We start from the raw sequence: 25,867 nt of genomic DNA on the forward strand, positions 1-25,867 counted from the left end.
CCTTCTATGCCTCTGTTTCCCTCACTCTCTCCCTCTCTCTCTCCATCTTTGTCTCTTAGTGTTGGCTCTAACTCTGTCTGTCTCCCTGTTTCCCCACAGTCCACCATCTTCTCTCTCTGTTGGTGCATCATTTATTCTCCCTCCCCCCTCTCTGTTGGTGCATCATTTATTCTCTCCCCCCCTCCCCCCCTCTCTGTTGGTGCATCATTTATTCTCTTCCCCCTTCCCCCTCTCTCTGTTACATCAGCTTCCCATTGATTTGTTTTTGTGCAATGCCACTCATGCAGCCTTCATGCAAGTTTTATGTACTGAATATATACTGAGTATGAAATGTTATCTCACGTCTGCCCTCTCTCATTATTTTTCACAGACACACAGACAGCCATAGATACTTACGATACAAGAGAGCTAGAATTGATACTTCAAGCGACAGGCATGCAGATTGGTAGTGGAGCCTGAGATTGTTCGAGTGACTTTCAGTAACAGCTGTACCCTTCCTCCTTTACGCTGTCTCTCCGTTGGTTTCTGTTAACAGCTTTTTGCCTCCACATTCCAGTATCGGTTTCCACTGTGGCTCGCTGGTCTTAAAGGCATTCTGGACCCATTTTAACAACATTTTTACCACAGTAATTCTTCCTTGGGTATTGTGGCATCATTTGTTTTAGGCGACATCATTTCATATCACAGTGCCAATGCTGTATACTTGGCTTTAAACATTGATGCCAATTCTGTAAGTATTTTGTTATATAAGCTCTGTTTTGTGGTGGTTGACATAGCCACTCTTCGGTCCTGAGATTTACAACCAAGGGGGCTGTCTCAAAAGAGCTGACAGCATTATTGAGCTGCACAAGAATGCAGTCTGAGGGCAAAGCTACAAAGACATTATACTCACGACTGTATGGACACACACATGTACACACACACACAAACACGCACTGACCCATTTGAAGATGCGGGAACTGGACCATGGCATAGCTGGCAAAAGGACGTAGTAACAGGTGTTGCAGTCGTGTTAGTGTGCTTCTGGTTCACGCTGCTGGTCTGGTCATGCTGCTCGCAGCATGTCATAGTTGCTGTAATGCTGTTTCCTGTGCTGTTTGCTCTCTCCCGGCATCTCTCACTCTTTGTCCGCCTTGTCCTCTCAACACCTCCCAGTGTAGTGCTCGCTATCTCTCATCTCTCTCGGACTTCATCTTTCTTGTCTATGTTATATGCCTATCTATTAGTGTCTGTCTATCTATATCTATCAGTCTATCTACCTATCTATCCATCTATATATCTGTCTCTATCTACCTATCTATCCATCTATATATCTATCTCTATCTATCTATCTTTCTATCTATCTATCTTTTTTCTCTCTCACTCCCTCTCTTGCTTGTTTGCTTTGCTTCGCTGTTGTGATATGTCATATTGTTGTTTTAGCTTTTGCTGTTGCGCTGCTGTTTTGACTTTTATGATCTGTCCGTTATAATCATGATCTCGCACTCGCTCTTTCTCTCTGTTCTCTCTCTATTTATCTATCTTTCTTTCTCTCCCTCTCTCTCTCTGCTCTCTGTCTTTCTATCCCCCCTTCTCTCTCTCTCTGCTCTCTGTCTTTCTATCCCCCTTTCTCTCTCTCTCTGCTCTCTCTGTCTGCCTTTGCTCCCTTGTTTTCTGTTGATCTCTTTGCTTTGGTTTTTATTTTTCAGATTTGCATATCCATTCCTTCTCCTCCTTCATTAGCCTTTCCTCCCCCCACTGAGAATGGCAAGCGGGCACCCCACTGACAAATTCACTTTCTTGTACCAACCAGACACCAGTCAGAACCTGAAGAGGTTAGTGTAGTGCACGACACCGCACCACAAACACACACACACACACACACACACACACACACAAAGCCACACGCACACACTCACACTCACACACATAGCCTATCTTCACAAACATACACAAAAGCATTTGTCACTGCTGGCCATGATGCACTCTGCTGGATTGGTTGCTGGGGAGATAACTGTGGGTTGGGGGCTTTGGTCACATGACGCAGAGAGGAGGTGAGTCCAGATGCAGGCTCCAGCCCCCGAGCCCCCACCCCACCTCAGCACACGAGCACACTTCCACTGCACCAGGGCTAACTGCAAAGTGACAGAGTGAAAGAGGTGGAGTAAGTGAAAGGATGTTTATCAGTGCAAATATATGGTTTCTGTATCTCTCTCTCACACTGTCATTCTCTCTCTTTTTCTTTACTGATGCCTTGGTCCTGGCCCTCAGACATTAACAAAATGACCTTCAGTTCAGTTTCAATGGCATTTGCAGACCTGAAGGATACTGTGGGTCAGGTCAAAACACAATCCGCACACACTCAGATATCAACACTTTAAAAGGGTTTACCCAGGACCTTGGCCAATAAAAACAGTTGCACAATCTATACACTGATAACCTTGATTTCTCTTTGAGTTTCCAGGATGAGTTTCCAGATCAGTGTTATGTTGCTTGTGTTATGTATAAAGAATATAAATGTGTGTGTACTCTTAAAAATGTCTTCCCCATGCGTCTACACTACAGTGATGAGGATATTAGATCAACCATTCTAAAATGTTTAGCAAATGTGTGTGCTTGAATATGTGTTTATGTGTGTGTTTGTGTGTCGGTATGTCGGTATGTGTGTGTGTGTGTGTGTGTGTGTCTGTTGTCCATGCTCTTTGCCATATCACCTTGCCCACTCATGAGTGGAGCTGACAGGGACGATCATGTGACGTGTGCTGTCTCACCACCCCTGCTCCATATGCCCACCTCATGCACAGTACCAGTGCCAAAGCTAGCACCTTCCATTGCCACTGCCCACTCTCACTCAAACACAGCTGTGCTCCATTCTTGTGTATGTGATCGTTTCTCTCTCTCTGTTTCTCTTTCTCTCTCTGTCTTTCTCTGTTTTTTTTGCTCTATTTTGTTTTTCTCTCTCTCTCTCTGGGTTTTAAGAGTTCAGAGGTCCTGCCCTCCATCAGCCCTTAACATTGCTGATCCTGAGTACAGGGCTTTTGCATGCAGCTCTCTGCCTTTCCTCTGTGTTTCTTCTCTCCCTTTCTTCCTCCTACTTTTCCTTCCCTCCTTGGGGTGATGTTCTTAATGCTACAAGCGTCTCTGGGGCTAAAGCACACACACATGCAGGCACACTGCGCGCACATAAATGCACACATGCAGTGAGCCCAGCTGGTTGCTATGGTGCCCCTGTGATAGCTGAGGCTTGTGGGATATGCCATTGTGCGCTTCCTCTGTTTGTTTTCAGGATTAGTGTATTCTATTCAAAAATGACCAGAATCCCCCCTTTGGCTCAGTTCTTAGATTGTTATCGAGCCATGTGCCCAAATCCCTGTAGCATTTTTAGAGCCAAGGAATGCAAATTCTCCCCAAAGACAATGTGAGAGCTGTGTGTAAGTGTATGTGTTAATGTGTTTGTATGTGAGTGGTTAAATCACACTAGATGTATGTGTGTGTGTTTGGGAGTCTGCCTGTGTATGTCTATAGGACAGATGAGTGTCCATGCACTTCTTTTTTCAGGTTTTCACTTTATGTGTCGGTACACAATGGAGCTCCTTTGAAGCAGCAGAGACTTCAGTAGAGACTCTGTCTCTTTATGTGACCTCCTTCTCTCTCTGTCTGTGTGTCTCTTGCAGTAAGAATAGACTGTCTTCCACTATGAACCCCGTTTATAGTCCCGTCCAGCCCGGGACACCCTATGGAAACCCTAAGAACATGGCATATGCCGGTAAGTGTATTACTGTAAATAACCTAATAACACTCTCACACACACACACACACACACACACACACACACACACACACACACACACACACACACACACACACACACACATATACACACCAAAAAAGAGTTCTGAGTTGTATGGAGTTACATGAAATGATTCATGTGATATTTTTGGACTTGTAATAAACCTTTCTGTGAAATGATGTGTACTCTGTGATCTGGTGGCTGTGTGCAGTGTGCAGTGTGCAAGATCTGTGCAAGTGAGATCACAACCACACCTAGTAGTAGTGCATCACAACCACACATTCAGTGTTGAGAAGTTGTCACCCTCATGGTTATGATACAGTCATGAAATACAGTCATGGGGGCAGATTGCACCATCTTCTATTAAACAAAACCAACTGAAGCTCGTCAGTTTCAAAATATATATCATTCCATCTCACAGGCCACTTAACATTTGCAACAACGGCTTTATTTCCCCCTAGCAGTATCTGAAGACCCAACAGTACTTCCCAAAGAAAACTGGCCACTGAGGGCTTGGAAGTGGCTGCAGGGAGACTAATGACATTCAATAGATTCAATCAATCAGCTCTCATTAGTCTCCCTAGATTAGTGCGTTGTCATCATACATTTGTGGATCTCCTGAGGAGGTCACTGGGAAATGCAGACACCCAGAAGTTAATTGAATAAATCCCATTTTGGCCGCGCAATGCGCTCACGTGGCCTCATTAGGGTCTCTGAGCGATCTTCTTTAGAAGTTCTGCTGAGAGGGAGAAAGACTGTGTGTGTGTCTGTGTGTGTGTGTGTGTGTGTATGTGTATGTATGTTTCTGTCTGTGTCCTTGAATGAACGCACCTTCCTGTTCCACTGTAGAAGTCACTGGAGTGCTTCCTGTTTGTCTCCATGGCAACAGCCTCACTGCACCCCCCCTTACTCCCTGGCATGCGTGGGGGGATCTCTTCCTGTGATTCAGAGCCTCACTAGTTCTCTCCCGGAACCTCTCTCTCACACACTCACGCACACACACACACACACACACACACAGCCTCCTCACACCCCTCCCTTCCTCTCCTCTCTACCAACCTGTCACACCACGAGCTGAATGTGCACAGAGAGAGAGAGAGATAGATACTGAGAGAGAGAGAGAGAGAGAGAGAGAGAGAGAGAGAAACACTTCATTACCGTCTCATTAGTCGTGTAATTCCACTCTAATTGTGGGGAGTGTAATGTTGGTGCTTTGTTAACAGGAGATTAGAATAGGATCTATATGCACCTCTTGCTTTGGTAGTTTATGCTCAAGGCAACTGCATTGACGACAGAAGAAGCATAAGCAAGGTTGTCATTAAGTAGACCTCAGTGTCAGCCAGCTGAGGGAGGAAATATGAATGAATGTGTGCACAAACTGTTAATTAAGCTTCAAAAACATTGAGAGAATAATTACAGACCATGTTCATATTCAAATGTGCTCTAAGCAATGTTATGCGGTTTCTAAGGTAAAACATTTTTTGTCACATACTCCAAACATCACCTAACCATCTGCTAGCTGCCTGTGCTCTGAATACATTGTAAAAAAATGTCTCTGTGGACAGCCCAGGCTCCAAAAACGGCAACAAAAACAACTTGGTCCAGCCTGGACCATAAAAACACAACAAACTTCTCCAGCCAATCACCGACGAGATGCGCGTTTAGGAGAGTTTCAATTGCACGGGAGGGAGGGGGAGGGAGTAGCGAGCTAGTTCTCTGTTTGTTTGAACGTCAACAGAAGTGACGTTACCCAACATCACTTAGAGCACCTCTAAGATATTTTACTTAAGAGATGATTTCCCTGTACTTCGCTATCCGAGTAATTTCTCATTCAAATCATTTCTGGTTCGTTGTGCAAAGCTTTTCTTCTGATGGCGGCCTGGATCATTTGTCAGTGTGCTCCTCAGACAGACACAGGAGGAAGGATAGGAGTTGAGGAGAGGGCTGCCAGAGAGATAAGAGACCTGGACCAGCTCAAAACCACAACCAAGAAGGAACAAGGGAAGAGGTGTCAGGCAAGAGGGAGGCAGAGCAGCAATGCTATCAGTAAAACTGTTGCTCAGAAGACAGTTTGGAGCACGCTTAGATTCCCGAGGTACTCCCAGGCGCTTACCTCGAAGCCCCAAACCTCCCACAAAAGTAAACCATGGATAGCGAGGAGGGGAAGAAACAGATAGATGATGGGACGTGTCTGTCTGTGTTGGTTTTGTCATATTTCGGTACCAGTGCTAATCTTATCGGCCTGCGGCCATCGGAGGACACGTTAATCCCTGGGGCTACGCAGAGACGAGTTTATTTGTAGAGAGTGAGTGGACCCACATGGACACAAGGCTGAACAGTGGCAGGCCATTGCCCCCCTCCAGCAACACATGCTGTCTGTGGTTGAGGCGCTGGTTCAGCATCACACATATATGTCATTTTGATGTTGCTGGCTAAAAGCTACTATATACAAATTAATATATAAATATATATGAGATTGTATTAGGGATTGACCGCTCTTACCTGGTCCTGAAGTGGAGACACTTGGTGTGCTGACAGGCCTCGATCTGTCTATGATGCGCTCCAGTGCCCCAGTGCTGAGAGACCAGCTGTTCATTCAGCTCAGAGAGAGAGACCACATGGCATCATTTCAATTTCAGGGAGGTGTTTGAAACCTTCAGAACAGGCCCCCATAATCATCTGAAGGGGAATGCTTTGTGGAGGTTTCCGCCATCCAGTTCACACACACGCACACAAACGCTCTGCGGCTGCGCTCGCCAAAAGGGGGAGGTGTCGGCGGAGTCAGTCGAGCGCGTCGTACGCGGACAGACGATTTGTAATGAGCGCCATCTGGGCCTGTCCGGCTTCGCCACGCTCCACTCCACGCTCGGCCCGTCCGCCAGCCCCCACGGACCCCCGGCTCCACTCACAGCGCCGCCTGATGACGGAATGAGGACAAACAGGGCGCCGTGACTGGCTTTATTTGAGCTGGGAATTTGAGCGGCCAAAAGTAAGCGCCAACTCAGATGAAGAGTGACTTGGCAGGTTGTCAGGATAAAAAAAAAAAAACGTACGGGCGCACAGATGCACACAAGATGGCCGGCTTTGAAAGGGATCGTGTAGCTATGGAGGGTGCAGTACACCCACTCCGTGCAAACACACTTTTTTGTGTGGCTAGTTTTGAAACATTTCTGTTTCTGTTTCCAGGATACCCATCAGGCTACCCCACCACAGCCCCTACCTACACACCTAACCTCTACCAGACAGGGAGTCCAGGGTATCCACCAGGTAAGAGCGCACACACACATGCACAAACACATCACACGCACACACACACACACACACACACACACACACACACACACACACACACACACCTGCATGTCATATATATAACATTTCATATAAATGTATACATAGCTTCCAGACAACACAGTGCAAAACTGGCTTCAAATATATACTCATTCCCGAGCCAGCTGGCATCCATAACATTAACAAGGTAAGACCACACTCATGCACACACGCACACACGCCCACACACACACTCCAACACACACATATATACATAAACATACACTATTGCTTATATGCCAGGGTCATCCAAAGAACTTATCCCAATGACAGCAAATGAGGTGTTCTGTTTGTAAAAATGGTCAGCACAGTGGTGGCTAATATGAAGTACAGATGGTCTGATGATAGTGCTAAATGACTGAGCATGCTCTGACTGTGTTCATAGCACTCATGCACTGCAGGAAGAGCTCTTGTGCAGCTACCTCAGGTGCCGCTGGAACTGAGGACAGTGGAGTGGATCAGAGCCTCTGACCTGTCATGACTGCTGTGTAAACACTGACCTGTTTGATCAGGAGAATCTCCACAGCTCTGCTTGGAAATAATGCCACAAAGTTAGCCGGTAAAGTGCCAGATTTGAGAATACAAACACAAGCCAGTGATGTTCAGCAGCGCTCCCTGATAGTAGATTGGTGTTTGTAAACAGCCCTTTCTCCACTCAGTAAGTCTGAGGGCTGAGCGAGTTCAAGCAAAGAGCCGGACAGCACCGCTGGGTCACACTAAGGCGTCTGGAGTGTGTGTCTGTAGCAGCAGGGCAGCTGGCCGCAGCACCGTAAACACGCCTGGTCTCAGCCAGCCAAACAGATGGACCCGCAACTGTCCATCCTGGACCTCAGGGTTGCAGACAAGCTGCTGGAGCGCTGTCTGAGTGAGAAGCTTAGTTTCAACTTCAGTTGTATTTCCTCACTAAGCACTTGCCAGTGAGTAATATTTTAATGCGAAAACAAATAAAGTAAAATCTCACCTAGAGCAAGAACATGGTGAGAGTGGTGAGGATGATCTACACATAGTGGGGCATTCAGCTCTTTCATTATCAGTAATAGCGGTAAGGAAGTACTCATCACAAAATCATGTCCAGTCAGCTGCTGTGAATGCTACTGCTGTCAGTACCACCTTAGTTTAAGAGCAACATCAAAGGGCAGCTGAAATGGATACAGAACTGAAGTGGGACAACACATAGCTCAGTACGATGGGCAGGTAGGTAGGATGCCTGCTGCCAGCATCACCCAGATGGACAGAGCTGAAGGTAGACACACTCATCCAATGCATAGATAAACACACAAACAATCCTCTCTTTACCATGTGTGTTGCATTGCTTCTCCCTTAAATGTTAGCCGTTTTTATGGCTCTGTTGATCCAGTAAAGTCTATTTTGCAGACCTGAAAGCCTTCATTGGCAGATGTTGAAATGGGAAGCAGGGAAAAAATGTTAAGCCGTTTTTATTAACTGGAGATTATGAGCCAGCTGAGTTGCATGCAGGCCAGAGCAGATGGCCTGTATCACCGCTGTCAGTCAGCATTCATCACAGGGACACATGCAGTACGAAGAAGCGATGGCCGCAACGTAAAGGAGAAAATGGAGGAAGTGGCGTTCTGTTCTCATCTATTGTAGATTTATTGCTAATGATGGCTCCCTTGCTAGCATAGTTGTGTTGGCAGTCAGTGGATTCTGAGCGCAGTTCTCTGCTGTGGTACTGATGCGTGAAGGAGGTGCTTGATGACGTGCGGCTAACGTGGTCAGAATTTTTTAAAGGGATAGTTATCTGAATTCTCTCATTGTCCACTCATCCATAGACCAGTAGAACTCCTTAATAGGCTTTGTTTAATCTGAGATATAGTCTTTCCGCTCTAATGAAGGGAATGATGATCAGTTATTCTGTAAGGTTATAAATAGTTTTATGGTATATTGACAAGAATGTCAATAGATGACTTCAGATCACTTTCAGTAAATGGTATGAATTTCTTAATGTAAATGTTGTGTAATTACCATACAATATATAAATGTAAAGTGAAGGAAAAATATGAGGCTGTTGTGTATGTGTGCGAGTAGCTCTGGGAAAAACTGCCAATTGTGCACACAAGCTATGCTTTAGTTATTTGACTGACTCATAGGCTGTTATGGCATAGTTCATCCTCTGAGAGAGCGGGGAGCACAGAAACAGCCTGGACGCTTTGTTCCTTTCTTCTCGCGTGTTTGCGGTTTTTCTTTTCTTTTTTTTTGTCTCACGAAGCAGACTGTGATGGTTCAGGGGCTCCCTCTGGTGGCAGACCTGGTAGTTGCACTGCTCACATCAGCCATAAGCAACGAATGAATGCATGCACTGCGCAGTTACCACTTAACATCTCAGCTTAGAGAAGAAGGAGGCATCACCACAGAGAGGTGGGGGGCAGGGGAGGGCCCAAGTAGTGATGACAAGAGGAAAAGGAATGGAGGAAAAGAAAGAAGTGGAGATGACATTAGAAAAGAGGAGAGGAGGCAGAAGCTCTGGCGTGCCTTGCTGTGCTGTGTGTATAACCCTCCCGCCCTTGTTCTGTTGTGTGTGTTGGGACAGTGCTGCTGGTGAAGCAGAGCTGGCCCCAGAATCCCTCTGGCCCCGGGGCCACTGACGGCTCCTATGACCTGGCCGTGGACGCGGGCTCTGAGAGCAGGCAGTACCAGGCCTCGTCTGCAGCATTCAGTAAATATGATCCCTATCTACTACATAACTGTTCCTGAACACAAGGCACTACCATCACACGCACACACACACACACACACATGCTTGCAGGCATACACATCTGCCATAAAAACACATTTGCACATCATTTGTTATTTCATACATGTAGATCATAGCATATCTTGATATGTCAGGATGCTCCATCAAGTTTAGAGAATTCAGTGTGGTGTTAGTTGTATACACACACCTTTGATCATATTTCTGTAGTTATATAATCACAACTACACCTACAAACACACATACTGTGTGAACACCTCAAAGCTAGTAACAGGCCTCAACCATAGCATGCAGTGCTAATACACTTCATCACATATCACACTGCTTGCTCCAGTAACATTCTTTTTTCTTTGCTCTCATACACACCCACACCCATGCACTTCAGGGAATGGAACAGCTAAGGGGGATTTAGCGGTTCAGATGTAACATAGCCTGAAATAAAGCCTCAAGCCCAGTGGCCATGCCTGGCCACACTGCACTCTTCCCAACAGATGTATGAATGCACTCAACCCAGTACAAGATAGTAATGTACACATTGCTTGGGGAGCCCTTAGAATAGGGTGCTACTGGCTATTCAGCAAAGCTAATATCCTACTCCTCTGAGGATAATATCAGCCGCCGAAACCTGCTGTTATCACTGCAAGACTCAGGGGGGAGCATCCATTAAATGCCATGTCCTGTCTTGTGTCAGTGACAAAGATCTTAGCAGTGTCGGAATTGACTCAGACTGTAAACTTATCAAAGCTCTCAGTTCAATCAGGTCTAGTGGTATACAGAGACAGCAGCCCACAGGCATCAAAGGTCCCTCTGGGAACACTTGAAAAGGCCACAGAAAGGTCACCAGTGCGATTTAATGACATTACACGCGGCATAACAGAGATGCATTGATCGCGAACATAGGGGCTCTCAGGAAGTGGCATCTCTTGATTTGTGGACTGTGTTTGTGGGAACTGATTTCATGAATGTTTTTTTTTTTCTCTGACCTGATTCATAAAGTACATTCTTTGTTGTGACTAAAACCTCATTAAAGGACAATTCCGGTCTAAGAACAGCCTAGAGTCTATTTTAGGATAACAAAAGTAAACGTTTGTTGGGAATCAGAGTAGTTGTGAGTAAGACTGGAATATGCATTTGCAGTGAAATAGAATATAGCAATAGCCTTGGGTGCAAGCTGACTGTGTCAAAGTAAATCGCCACTGCCAAGGCTCATTAACAGTAGTTTGTGCAGCATTTTTTATGGACTTTATGGATTTCTCATAGCAAAACTCCAATTAATGTTGTCTTGGTCCCCAACAAAAACACTTGTTATCATCCAAAAAAAATAGGCCCAGGTTGGTCTTCTACCAGAGTTGTCCTTTAAGGTCATGCTGTAGCCTAAATGTTTTTTTTTTGCTTTTTTCTTTGTTGTGGCTGTTTGTGTGTGTGATTTGATCAGTTGTCTGTCATTCAATAAACTGGTGTGTTGTTTCATTGACTTTCATTGTTACTTTGAGTGGCGTTTGCATGATGGTTAGACTTTTGTTGGCAGCATGATATTGATATTAAATAGAGCTGATGCTCTGTATTGTGTGTGTGTGTGTATGTGTGTGTGAGAGAGAGTTTGTGCGCCTGTGACCTCAGAGTGCTGGCTGTATGTTTAAAATAACACTCGGTTATGAAAGACACAAAAATGGCACTTAGATAATAGGGCTAACAGAATGAGTCTGTCCCAAATGATGCAGCTATATTTAGGCGGTGAGACTGCCCTGGCAGTATCCCAGCTGCTGAATGACAGTGCAGACAGCGCTAGTCAGATTCCGATTCAGACATTGACTTGCATGGCTCACCACTGAGGGGAAGCATAGGATGCCAGACAACCCTCATCCAACCCATCGTACATCGCTTGACCACTGTGACCCCTCTTATCTCCTGTCCTTAGTCCCTCGGCATCCGCCGCATGAACTCACTCTTGTCTCTTCTTTCTCGCGACAGGATACACCGCCGGGACGCCATACAAAGTGCCCCCCACCCAGACCAATGGAGCCCCCCCACCTTACTCCCCATCCCCCAACCCCTATGCCCAAGCCGCCATGTACCCCATCAGAAGTGCCTTCCCCCAGCAGAACCTCTATGCTCAGGTACGTTACCCTCTCCTGCACTGTGAAGGATGGATATGTGGATGAAAACGAATATGATTGTAGTGGACATATCATACATATTGCACCATTTGGACTTTTATCACAGTACACACACACACACACTGTCATCCACTGCCACTAGAGGCACCAAGTGGCAGACATCAATATTTCATATAAGCATGGAATAACAATGTGAACTAATAGACCTGCTGCAGATAAATTATGGGATAAACTTATGGATAAACTATGTTAGTTTAAGTTGCAACTTTAAGTTAAAGAGTCCCTGTCCTTACCAAGAGGAGATGAGCATTAAAGGGTGAGCCACCTATACCAGTAAACTTGGAATCCGATTTGTAACTTGTACATGAAAAAAAGACCAAGCCAAGTGTCCTTAAATCTTATTTGCATTGATCATTGATTCATTTTAAATGTATGCTGACTTCAACCAAGTGAGCTTCGCTATTGCTTTTGCAGATGATAGGAGCAGTGAAAGAGTGCAGTCCTCTGTCAGGGCAGAATGCCATGAGCTGTAAATCCATGGAGCTGCCTGGTGTGTTGGTTCCACTCCAACATTTAATGGGTTCGTCCCTGGCCCATGCGACACCTTTCCACCAAGTTGCATGAAAATCAGTCCAGCCATTTTTTGCGTAATCCTGTACTGAGAAATGAAAACAACCTTCTCGGTGGTTGTAATGCCAATTTAAGGGCTTAAGTGTACTCTAGAAAGTCTGCGTTTGCGCAACATGGATGCTTACACGCATACTTGCATCTCAAAAGAATACTAGTGCTAATCTGTTTGTTTTAAAGACGGAATCTCCCTCTTGCTTTGAGCAAAAACTCTCTGCTCACTCACTTCTGATCTAATCATCACAGCTGGTTTGACAAATGGATCGGCCAATCCTGTTGAGCCATTGTGAAAATACTGTTAGCCAAGGGCTCTAGAGCCATCATGGCTTCTCAAATGATGAGGATTAATTTGATGACAAATTCCACAGAGGAAGTCCATATCCAATATATTGCCAATGCGTCAGAGTTTTTATTTAGCCCAATAGATTATTACTTGGTCATTACTGCAATTCATAATATGTGTTCACATTTTTAAATCCTATATTCGAATTCAGGTTCTTGTTATCAAACTTACCTATTCCTTATCCTGTCCACTCTAGGAAGGTTGACATACAATACAAAACATAACAAAGGATTTGGTACAAACATCAAAATATTCACTATTCACAGAACAGGAACATTAAGAAAACATAGTAGACATCTAAACTAGTTACACAGGCATAGTCATCTCCAAATGATTATTTTTTTATTTCAATGTGTTGTAGTTTATTTCATGTCAGTTGTCTTTTCAGTTTCTGATAGCAATATTGAAAGGGGAATCCCCTTCTCACCTGTAGTGTACAAATGTAGTGTGTTGTACAGCTTGCTGACCCTATACATATGGCTTGTAGTGAATGTAGGATGGGTGTGTTGAATGAGCAGAAATGGAAGTGATATTGCACTCATCTGCTGGTGCAGACAGATGCACCAGATACCACTTTCTACATTTGATCCATATTTGGACAAATTAATGGTCATTTGATATCCATGGAAGCAGGCACTAAATGGGCCAATAGTGAAGCCCATTTCCATAGGTCATTAGGTGTGTTTTGGTCCACTGTGGTATAGATTATTAGGTGATCAAAGGAAATGGGTGGAAATTGGTCTCTCACTGGGCTAAAAAGCGTGTGTGATGCCCTGAATGAATGGTTAAGAGATATGTGAAATGCATTCGCTGCAAATTATCTTTTGTTTCAAGTGTCATGCCTTTTTCTGCCATGTGTGCGGTTAATTAATTTGTTTTTCATTGCCATTTGCTGAGACACAGTATCTGTCTATGCAGGGTGCTTACTACACACAGCCTGTGTATGCGGCCCAGCCGCACGTCATCCACCACACCACGGTGGTGCAGCCCAACAGCATCCCCTCTGCCATCTACCCTGCGCCAGTTCCTGCCCCGCGCTCCAACGGCGTGGCCATGGGCATGGTGGCCGGCACCACCATGGCCATGTCAGCAGGTGAGTTCTCACCAAAGCCTATGCACACAAACACAGTCTGGAACATTAACGCATGTACATGCTAAAACAGCCCCTCAAACTAAAGGGCATATTACACAAAGACACAATCTTTTAATCTGAGGCACACACACGGGTGCAGTGTATCACACAGATACACTCACTTATATTTAGACACACAATTACCCAAATGGGCACACATATGGACGCAAAAGAAATACATACGGTATTAACATAGGGGGAAATTCTCCCATGTGCGTAAGGGTGCGTAAATCAGAAAAAGCACGCAACTAAGCGTCTAAGCAACTAAGCGCTTTTCAGCCTGCGCATTCTACCCTTTTCAGCCTGCGCATTCTACCCTTCTACCCTAAGTCTGTCTTTTACGTGCTATGAAGCCAGTTGGGTGGAGCTACTCCAAAATCCGGATGTTTCTTATGTATACAACTCTTGCACACATTCTGCCACTGACTTAAGCACCTTTCCAACTAAGCGCATCTGAGGGCTGTATTAAAGTTGAGCGCCACTACAAGGTGAAACAGCATATTGCTCGATGTCACCAGTAGGCCTAGTTCTAAATACATGTATCAAATGTGGTGCTTAATACGCTGATACAGCTTCATGTTTTCCTCCATTAGTGTCATTACCTTATTAATGATGCTAAATTGTTAAATAGAGAAAACCCTGTTATAATCACCCCATTTGGATATCGGAGCGACTTGAAGTCATCCTGAAGACGTGATGTCATCATCCCATAGCCTACTTTGTTTGAATCTGTCCATTTCTTTCCAACTTGACCGAAGTCATCCATACACTTGCACAGACGCCTGCACTATTGTCTAGCAGCGTTGTTTATATTCTCCTGTCTCTGGTTCGTTTGTAATGGTGGCTGGTATTGTTATGCCAGTCTCTCTACTGTATTCGAAACTGCAGGTGTCAGTTAGCATAGATAAATTAATATTTTGAGGAGCAGCTGCCATTGAAACTTTCTTTCTCAACAGTGAGTTTTAAATTATGAATTTACACACCTCAAACATGTCTTGACTCTTAATAAACATAATGTACCTCAGAACAAAAGTGAAAGTCAATTCTTTGTTAGGCATGTTAGGCATGTGATAACACACCATGTAGGCCGTTAGCTATTCAGTTCACCTTGCTTACTTTTTCGAAATCAAAGACTGGTTTGTGTTCTTACTGGATTTAAATGGCATTCAGAAGGTCAATGAGAATGTCCACGTTCCACGTTTTCAAATCAACCTAAATTAACAAGGTGGTGGATCAGTTTGGTTCTATTTTAAATAAATCACGCCTCTGTAAGACCGCCTTGATTTCGAACCTGCGTGCTGTCGTTGTGACAGATGCGGGAATGGGAGAATGCGTGTAACTGAAAAGTGCGTAACTAGAAGCGTATAAAAAGGGCTTACACACGAATGGGAGATTTCGGCCCAAACAGTATACTGCGTACTGATTTCACTGTCTGTAACATGTCTGTAACCCTATGATGTGTCAGTTGTTATGGATCCTGTATGAGGTGTTGATAGTCATCTGCTCCCCCCTCCAGGTACTCTGCTGACCACTCCTCAGCATACCCCTATAGGAGCTCATCCCGTCACCGTGCCAACATACAGGCCCCAAGGAACCCCTGGGTACAGCTATGTGCCACCTCACTGGTAGAGCTCATCTACCCTATCATGTAAGGGTGTTACAAACGCATGCACGCGCACACACACACACACACACACACACACAGACACCTTCAGTTCACAGAGCCAGTTACTCATTACCCAAGCTGGGGAAAGTGTGAAATGAGACTGGCTGCGTTTGATTCCCTGCCATCTTTGCATTGCAGATCTGGAGTCCAAACATCGTATGCAACTACTCAAGTCTTACATGGGCGCTCTGTGATCACCATGGAAACGCCACGTCTGTTTGCAAGAACAAAAGAAAAAAAAGTGCAAGGGTCACTTTATGCATTCTTGAGTGTTTTTGTAAAAGCTGCTTTTTTATTTTATTTTTTTATTTAAAGTTTTGTTTCTGAACATTTTTTTCTTTTGTTTTGCCTATCAGTTGTTGCAGTTTTTTTACAATCTTGATCATTATTTCCAGAGAAACTCCAGAATGATTTTGACCAACCACATCTCTTAAGTGATCTGTTTATGTTCCGTAATGACGCTTGTGTGTAGGTGTGTGCTAAGACGCGCAATGTCGTCACCATTATGGTTATCATCATAATCATGAACTTATGCTGCCAAATTTTCTAACTTTTAGATATTAGCACAGTTTTTTTTTTTTTTTTTTTTCAGTTTTGTTTTCCTTATTCTCTCTCAGAATGGTCTGGGAAAGGTTAAGGTGTTTTTATTTTAAACCCGTTTTTATTTTCATGAAGTTTTTGTTTCCCCTCAGATTTCTGTTCATCCTCCAGTACTGATAACAAGGGTGTCTTCCAGCTTGTAGCTGTTTATTAGGTAGATTTGTATTGAATATATTCGCTGTCTGGCAGTGCAAAACGTGGTTTTCAATTTCATTAGGTATCGGAATACTTAGTTTACACCGAGTAGAGAGCATTTTTTGAGTAAGCCAGTTTGTTTATTAGTCAGCTTCTAAATTATAACGCGTATATATATTTATAATAGGTGTGTGCATGTGTGTGCTCATGCCACGCACGCAAATTGCACGTAGGCACATTCATGACAAAAACACACACGGCCCCCCACTCTCACTCTTGCTACACACACATCACACATAACATACTCATGTGTATGGGTGTGCAGTGGGTTCAAGGGTTGAACATTAAGCAGGATCTCTGTGTGAGTGTGTGCGTGTGTGTGTGAATATCTGTGTGTGTGTGTGTGTGTGTGCGTGCGTGTGTGTGTGTGGCACTTAACTGGACTTTCAGGTCTGATTTCAATCTAATAATCAAAAATAGTGAATCTAAAATGAGTGCCAAGCCCTGCGAGGACATAAATGGGGGTCAGGTTGTAACCGAGAACATTCAGGAAAACGGAAAACGCGTCAAGGAGTTAAAGGGATGACAGTGGATTGGGGGGGGGGGGGGGTTAAAATGGGTTTGGTCAGAACAGAACTCAAGACTAGATTACAGCAGAGGTCCACGGAGAGGTGCTGAGGGGGGTCCACATCTCCCTCTCTCCTCGCTGCCTCTGTGGCTAATAGACCAGTGGTACAGCACTGACCCACTTCCTCTGTGGGATGCTGGGTTATGGGTGGGCTTTGTTGCACAGAGTGAAATGTGTAGCGTCTGAGATCAAACCAGTTCTTAAATGCAATAATAAAGTCTGCCTTACTGGCCCAGAACAGTAATGATATTTTGTAAAAAGAGCAGAGAAGGGGGGAGACAAAGGATAGTAATTCTGTGAACTATTCCAGGATATCCCAGTAGTCTACCATAATATACCCAGAAATGACTATAGTACAGTACATATCATAATAACCTTATTCAATATGTGTGAAGAAGCATTGCACAATGATAAATAAGACAATAAGTTCATTCAGTACATAGGTACAAGGTACATTATTTTATTTAACAAAATGTTAAGGAAAAAAAGAACAACTCTTTAGTATGGTACCCTTTAGTCACAATAACGTGTTTGTAAGTAATTCTCAGCGGACAGCATCAAGTATTCTTTTAATCATTAAGGCAAATTAACCACTATTTCAATATCTCAAGCTCAAGAAAGGTGATGTTTCTAAGTGGAGTAGCCTAGGCGTACAAGTGAACCATATTTGTCTGTAACATTGCATGGGTCATGCAGAAGAATGCAGTATATATCCTCACAAAGAGCAGCTTTGTGCTCTGTTGCAAAGCATGGTTGCATCAAGTTGGATTGCAGCTTTGGGTTGTGCTGTCAAAAATCTTTTCCGAGCAATCACATTCCCTCTATAGCTACAAGAGAAGGATGGAGAGAGAGTGTGTCAAAGCAGGGTGAAAAAAAGAGGCACTATTATATGGAGTATGTAATGTTTTAAAAACATTCCTACTGAATGGGAGCACTTTGCGTACAGAGAAAATGGCATTCCAGAAGTCTAAGAACAACGACAGCGATGCATTCTGAAATTGAATTCAATTCTTTTTGTTTTGGTTTCGGGGTCTAAAATGATTCTGTTCAGATTTATTTCACTGCAGGTGATTTTTTTTTTTTTTTACTCTTTAGGTTTGAGCTGCCTCACTGCTGGCAAAGGCGGTGAGGACTTTTACGAGCACATCAGCTCGAGCCCAGTCGAGGTCCTGTGTAAGCATTCTTCATTTCAATGTTGCTCTTTGCCTGAACTCTTTGACATCCTCTCTCGTCCATTTCTCCCGGAATTTGGGGTGGTCAAAACCAAGACACAACAAAAGCATTCGCCTCTCAAATCAGTATTAGAGGGAGAATTCAAACGTGTTTCGTGTATCTATGCTACTCATTGATTTGTAACACTAAGACTTGAACAATGCAATGCGGTTTTTGATAGATTCTCTGGCCCCCTGTGGTTATCCACTGGTGATCCACAGTGGATTTCAGAACTCTAGAGATGCATCCTAGGATTTGGCAGTTGTCATTCAGTATATATTTTACACTGAGAGCTGAGGTAAAGGGAAAAAAAGACAAAAACAAAATAGTTTTCAAAACAAATATACAGGTTGGTTTTAAAAAAAAAATTGAGAGGAAATAACCTAGGATTTGCGGAAGTCCATTCTGACATGTGATTTAAGCGCTTTTTACCATAAGTGTTATTTAAGGTTTAATGATGATTGATGTTTATTATTCTTAAATAGAGGATCTTTATGGTTGAGCTGAAGTGTGGTGCGTCTGTGCGTCGGTCCGTGGGCATTTCAGAGCACAAGTCTAAAGGGGTTCTCTTTCTCACATACACTAGAGTCTTTCCTCGCCATCTCTGTAGCCCTGTAAAATTAAAAGTGGAGGGGGCACCGTCATGCTTCTTTATCTCAAAATGTAAGGGACTTCATATTATTAACTGTATATTTACAGCAAGACAATGTTTATTCACAGTTATATAAACTCCATTCAGTTAAAAAGAGACATAGAAGATCTGAGCTCCAAATCTATTCTGATCTATTAGAGTCAGGGGCCATTTACTCATTAGCAATTTCCTAAATTGAATGCAGACATCTGAGCCAGACCTAAAGGCCTGCGCTCCAGCTTATTCAGTCATTTATATTTCAGTGTGACAGAGTGGACATAAACAAGCCAAGTTGTCATTTATGAACCTGGAAAACTTGGCCAGTCATGGGTCGGCTGATGATTGTTGTTGGCAGGGAAACCGGGATGCAGGTATAGAAATGCATTTTCTGTTGCCATGACATTGGCCAGAGAGGTCTTTTTTTTCTTCTTTCACCCCATTCGTTGACATATGCTCATGTCACATCCCATCATACAACAATAGAATTTGAAACCAACACAAAACAAAAAGTGGTGTGATAATCTTATGTTTGTTTAGTATCAGAGGGAAGCACACAGTGCTTAAAGTAGCACCAGTCTGGTGCATGGCAAAGCAGACCGTTTGGCTCCTTCGGTGACAGGTCAACACAGTGCCCTGAACATGATCATGATGACCTGATTTGACTACATTCACATAATGTCACATATGACAACATTGGATTTTGTGTACATCATGTATCTTGCCCCTACCTTTTTTCAGACAGTATGTTTAGATGATCCCAAAACTGAGGTGGAAACCTGTAGGCAGATCACTACTGTGAAGGAAACAGTAAGTTCATTGTTAATAGGAGATTTTGATTTCAAAATGTAGGACAAAAAAAAAAATGTGAAACACTAATTGTAATGTAAGAGTCCTTGTCTTCCAAGATATATCCTGAGCATTTATAGGGACTTCCCCCCCACCTAAGAAAACTGTAACCCAGCTGACACTGTGTTCTGGTAATGTTCCTACAATGTGTGGTTAGATCTGGGCATGTTTTTCACCAATGTTTTGAGAACTGTAGAATGTCCAGTATCAGCTAATGGTCTTGTGGAGCAGGGAGACCCATGTCAGGCTTGTGATATGAAGTGTAAATCTGTTTTTTTATGTTTTTGTTCATTTTTGTTTTATTTTTTGAGGATCAGTTAGTGATCCCTGTGACATAATTAAGCCAAGTTTGTAATTGTATAATATTTACTGTAAGATGTAGAACATTCAATAACTATTAAAATCTTTCCCAAAAAAAAAAAAACACTGTCGTAATGTAATATTGTTGTTACTTGGCATTTTCTTTACAAAAATCCAGTGGTGCCTGTGAACTAAAATGGTCTTTTCAACTCTGACGCTTCTAATTACGTCCTTGGTATTGTGCAATGTCTGAAATCGGTACAAGCTTCCTGCCATCTGCAGGAAAGTGAACCTAGAGCTTTTCACTTCCCTGTCTGAGATGGGGGACATCCGTTATTGGTCAATCAGCTATACACAGCTCTTCACCACCCACCAAACAGAATAAAGTCTTACCTAAGCATATTCTTACTACTGTAAGTCACGGCTAAAAAACATAAACTGGTTTCGTCAACAGGTGTTTTACGATCAAATGCCATGGTCTTTCAGGACTTCTAACAGAAATGTTAGCCATGATTTTCTAAAGGTGCCCTCCACATTTATTGGCACCCCTGGTAAAATTGAGTGAAAAGGGGAATAAAAAACTATGTATACCATATCTCACAATAAAAAAAACAGTTAAGAAAAAAACAACCTTGAATGAAAAAATAAATAATAATACATTTTTTATATAATTTATGTTCAATTTATTTAAGTTCATCAGAGTGTCTAGAACTTTCAAGATTTTTCCATGACGTCCTAAGGTATAAAAAGTGACACAGAGGTCAAATGGCCTAATCAGTCTTCCAGAAAAGAATACACAATTCAAATTTATTTGGGAAAGTTTTCAGACCTCTGTAAGTCAGGTAGTGTTTATGAAAGAAAAAAACCCGTATTTACAGCTAAAACAATAATTAAGAAATTCCAATCAACAAACTTGCCTGGACAAGGAGTGGTGTTTATCTTGCTCCCACACACAGTGAGGAGAATGTAAGAGAGGCAGAAACATTCCACAAGAATATCTGTTTGAGAGTTACAGAAAAGAATCAGGACCTCGGGGTGACCAAGTCTCAAAAAGCTTCAGAGGTGACCTCCACATTTACAGAATATTTAAGAGGCACACCATGGAAGAACCTGTCTTGTCATTTAATCACAAATGTTTATTTGGTATTACAAAGGCTGGAGTTTCTGAAGGCTATTGGGACCTGGCCTGTATCATGTTCTATGGTGAGATGTTGTACCGAGCTTTTTTGGCAACAAATAGCCTATAAAGCAGGTGGGATTGGCGTGATAGAGGGATCACTATACTGAAAAGAAGTCCATGCCTACTGAGAAGTATGGTGGAGCGTCTGTGATGCTGTTGGGCTGTTTTAATTCGATGAACTCCATGAAGTACCACATAATTTTAAATCAAAGTCTGTCTCAGCAAAGACACTAAAAGTGGGTCATGGTTGGATCATTAGATCAATGAACCCAAACATATGTCCAGATCAACACAGAAATGGCTTAGAGAAAACAAAATCAAGGTTCTGCCATGGTTATCTCGGTTCCCTGATTGTAACTGCATACTATATATACTCTTTTGATCCCCTGAGGGAAATTTGGTCTCTGCATTTATCCCAATCTGTGAATTAGTGAAACACACTCAGCACACAGTGAGGTGAAGCACACACTAATCGTGACGCAGTGAGCTGCCTGCTACAGCGGCGCTCGGGGAGCAGTGAGGGGTTAGGTGCCTTGCTCAAGGGCACTTCAGCCGTTCCTACTGGTCGGGGTTCGAACCGGCTACCCTCCAGTTACAAGTCCGAAGAGCTAACCAGTAGGCCATCGCTGCCCCTAAATATACTAAACTGATCGGGTAAGCTAAAGAGAGGTCACTGGAGAAGACTAAAAGCTGTTTAATTGGAAAAGGGAGGCTTTACAAAGTATAAGATACAGGGGTGCCAAAAATCGTGGCACATGTGTTTTTGTTAAAAAATACCAGGAGTGTCAATTAATGTAGAGGGGGCTGTATCACCCACAAAAAAGTGCCTTAAGGGAGAACTCCGGAACATTGAGGAGGCTCAATATGTCATTATGAGGACTGTGCAAACTACAGATATCATTATGCCTGTTTAACTCAGATACCAATATGCCTGTTTAACTCAGTAATTGTACAAAACCTGTAAATTGCGTGTTTGCACAAGCAGTCAGTCACATACCTCTGTCAGTCACTTCCTGTAAAGTTTATACAAGTCATACTAGTTGACTGCCTGTACAAACACTTGCTTTATACCATGTCTTTATCATTACTGAGTTAAACCTATCAAGGAGTTTCAGACTAGATGCATTGGTACTCATCATCAAACAGCCTCTGATAGCCACTGATGACTTCATGTAAAGACTATCAGGCCTGTTTCCTGCCTCCTCTGGCTCCAGACCAAATCAGTTAGCCACGCACATGGGTGCTCCAATCTAATTTGGCTAGTAGGTCTGTTGAAATAAATTAGACAGACTAAACATGGTAAGCATGCATTGGGGAGACCTGACAGCCATTGTGATGTTCCAGAGACCACCATCTTGAATAGTGTGATGGACTCTTGAGAATATTTGATTGTTCTTCATTCAAGGACTATGCTGAAGGATGTCTTATTCAAGCCACATAGCAATGCATATGAGTGATGATCAGAGGTGGAAAGTAACAAAATACATTTACTCACGTTACTGTATTGAATAGTTTTTCTGTGTATATTGTATTTTTTAAGTAGTTTATAAAATCGGTATTTTAAATTTTACTTGATTACATTTTGAGTGAAGTATTGTACTTCGCTACATAAAAAATCCCATCCATTACTTGAGTAAAAAAAAAAGTTAAAGGAGAATTCCGGTGTGATATTGACCTAAAGTGTATTGAAACATGATACCGAGTGTGAACGTATGTCTCATAGCCCATCTCGGCTTGTCCCCTGCACTCCAAAATCTGGCGCTAGTTAGCCGATGCTACCAACAGCTTTTTCAATAGTGGTGCTTCGGCATCGGGCTAGCCATGCAAATAAATCACTGTTTTACACCCATTTACGAGGCTCAATGTATCTCCACACTTCATTGGTAGACTTCTGAGGGCCCTGACATTTAAAACGAGACATTGAGAGCTTTGAAAAAGCACTGGTAGTTTACTTACAAGACGATTTATACAGACAGTATCTTCACGAAGTTTAGCATTTGCAGCCATCTTGAATTTAGTCACGATAAGTCGAGCAACGAGTAAGAATGAACAGGTATGATAAGGGATCAGATTCCAAAAATAATTCAGTGGAAATGCATGGATTCCAGTTTCTTCCAGTAGCAGCAAATGGAATCCATGCATTTCCACTGAATGGGAGCGCCAGATTTTGGAGTGCAGGGGACAAGCCGAGATGGGCTATGAGACATACGTTCACACTCGGTATCATGTTTCAATACACTTTAGGTCAATATCACACCGGAATTCTCCTTTAAGACTAAAGAAAACAGAAAGGGAGAGAAAAGAAATCGTGCCCTAAACCACTAGCCTAGTGATAATGATCAGCATGTAGCCTACAACAGGACATGAATCAAGCTGGAGCCATGCAGTCTTTCTGAAAGTGATGGAGATGGAGCTGGATCACCAGATGCATCAGATTACATGTGTAGCCTAACCTATGAAAGTGTATTTTCCGCTATTTCAATGGGTTGTCTCAGTTCGTTTTAGCACTAATGATAGCGGAGATATTCAAGCAAACACCATGGGATTTCGTGTTTTGACGTTCGTGCTCACCTTTCTTTGGAAAGAAGTTTATTAGCAGTTGTTTCCCCTCATTTTGATGTCTCTTTTTAGTAACCTGACTTGGCTTTCTTGAAGAAAGACATTGCACCAGCAGCACAACAATTAGCGGTCCACTACTAGCATGCTCAACTAAATAAACAAAAGATAGACTACCTTATGAATCGTGCAGGCGGACTAAACCTTTTAGCTCTTTAGCAAGGGAGAGTGAGAGTGACCTTAAACAGTTTTCACTATGTTTTGTATACAAAATCCAGTCAGTCAAACTTTAAATTTCGTCTGACATTCATTTTGACATTTATGAAGTTAAAATATTCAGGTAAAATAAATATATGGTGGACATATATATATATATATATATATATATATATATATTTTTTTTTTTTTTTTTTTTTCAGTAATTAGCTTAAACTTCCAGTGAGTCTATTCGAAATTTTCACCACACATTATATTAACACACATATAAAAAAAAAACAAACATAAGAGTTATGTGTATTAAAGTGGAATGACACAGGAAAAAAGTATTGAACGTGCCTACTGAAATTTCTTCAATACTTTGTGGAAAAGCCTTTTGTAAAGACAGCTTCAAGACATTTCCTGTATGACAAAACGTATTAGTCACAGTATCAGGTGTGATTTTGGCCCATTGTTCTAAACAGATTCCAGGGGTCCCTCTTGTGAATCCTGATCTTTAGTTACTTCCAGAACTGTTTAATTGAATTGGCTGCCTTCAAGTCTTTCTGGAGCTTTCTCCGAGTGGTCCTTGGCTCTTGGAATTGACTTGGTCCTTGGAATTGACTATCCTTCTGACTCCCTGGTCAGAAATATTGCGAGGAGATCCTGCATGGCACTGATGTTTCTTCCACTTGCAGATAATGGCTCCCATGCTGCTTACTGAAAATTCTGAAGTTTTGAAATGCATCTGTGTAACCAGTTTCATTGATATGTTTTGCCACAATAAGGTTGCAAAGGTCTTGGGAGAGCTTTTTGCTTTTATCCATCATGAAATGTTTCTTGTGTGACACCTTGGTAATGAAAAAACTTTTTATAGCCCATCAATATACTAACCAAGCTTATATTAATTTGCACAGATAGAAAGGATAACTACTCTAACTACTTACAGATTCCAGCTCGTTCCTTCCATTTCCTTGCCTTAGTGCTTTTTCTTAGCTTGTTCAATACTTTTTCCCTGTGTTATTCCACTTCATTACACATGACTCTACTTATGGAGTTGTTTGGATTTTTTATGTGTGGATTACCTGAGTTATTAATGTTGAAAATGCCTGGTGAAAATGTTGTACCCCCCGTATTACACTTTTCAAGGGCCCTCTCCTCCATTGGGGCCCTATACTTCCCACTCTCTGCCCCAGTTTGATGCCCTTTAATCTGCTGAACCTTCTGCTCATTTCCAAATATAAAAAAAACTCTCTGCAACTCAACATTGGCCTGCCTGCCTCAGCTGCCTGTGAGGGGTTTTTCAGTTGTGCTGGATTACTGTTCACTGCAAAGCGACGCAAGGATGAGTGCAACTAACTTTAATCAACTACTGCTCTTAAAGGAGAACTCCGGTGATTTTTCACATAGATCTCCATTTCTCAACGTCACCGAGTACAGTCGGTATGAACAAAACTGATACAATCGGTTTTACCTAGCTCGAGTTGCTGCAGCTACAGCGCTACACACTGGGAGCATGAACATGGCTGCCTTAGCTGCTGGCTGCAGCAACTCGAGCTAGGACCAAAGTCCTTTTCAGGCAAGTACCTCCACTCGGCGGCCATATTGCAACACTTTTTGGGCACTTATCGTGCATCTATTTCGGCAGAAATGCGTGTGCGTAAGGCTTGATGACACCAATCTTGCTCCAGCAGTGAGATCACAACAGATGATTGGCACGATGTCTTCACAGCACACCACATGATTGGTTCAATGTATTTTACAACACACCACATGATTGGCTCAATGTATTCACATGTCAACGTTTTGCCACGGAAGGGTTGTGATATTTGTAGACAACTGACTAACCCCATGCATTACTATGGAGGATTTTTTGAGTGCTGTATCTCC

At 42.8% G+C, this 25,867-nt stretch overlaps 1 protein-coding gene across 3 annotated transcripts in view; it reads left to right on the forward strand.

The window, feature by feature from the left end:
• fam168a (family with sequence similarity 168 member A) overlaps positions 1–19,377 on the forward strand; it is a 34,409-nt gene extending 15,032 nt beyond the window's left edge. Inside the window, exons 2-9 of one of the 3 annotated variants that reach the window (XM_042063525.1) lie at positions 1,689–1,814; positions 3,654–3,745; positions 6,956–7,036; positions 9,648–9,773; positions 11,781–11,926; positions 13,815–13,989; positions 15,545–15,676; positions 15,833–19,377. In XM_042063525.1, coding sequence (XP_041919459.1) covers positions 1,744–1,814; positions 3,654–3,745; positions 6,956–7,036; positions 9,648–9,773; positions 11,781–11,926; positions 13,815–13,989; positions 15,545–15,657 — 804 coding nt within the window. In that variant the 5' untranslated portion in view covers positions 1,689–1,743 and the 3' untranslated portion in view covers positions 15,658–15,676; positions 15,833–19,377. The remainder of the gene's footprint in view (positions 1–1,688; positions 1,815–3,653; positions 3,746–6,955; positions 7,037–9,647; positions 9,774–11,780; positions 11,927–13,814; positions 13,990–15,544; positions 15,677–15,832) is intronic. The other 2 variants (XM_042063527.1, XM_042063526.1) reach the window with 2 other exon arrangements.
• The last annotated feature ends 6,490 nt before the right edge of the window (positions 19,378–25,867 follow it).

This window comes from Alosa sapidissima, chromosome 15, assembly GCF_018492685.1.
Source record: "Alosa sapidissima isolate fAloSap1 chromosome 15, fAloSap1.pri, whole genome shotgun sequence".
In the NCBI taxonomy this organism is placed as follows: Eukaryota; Metazoa; Chordata; class Actinopteri; order Clupeiformes; family Clupeidae; genus Alosa; species Alosa sapidissima.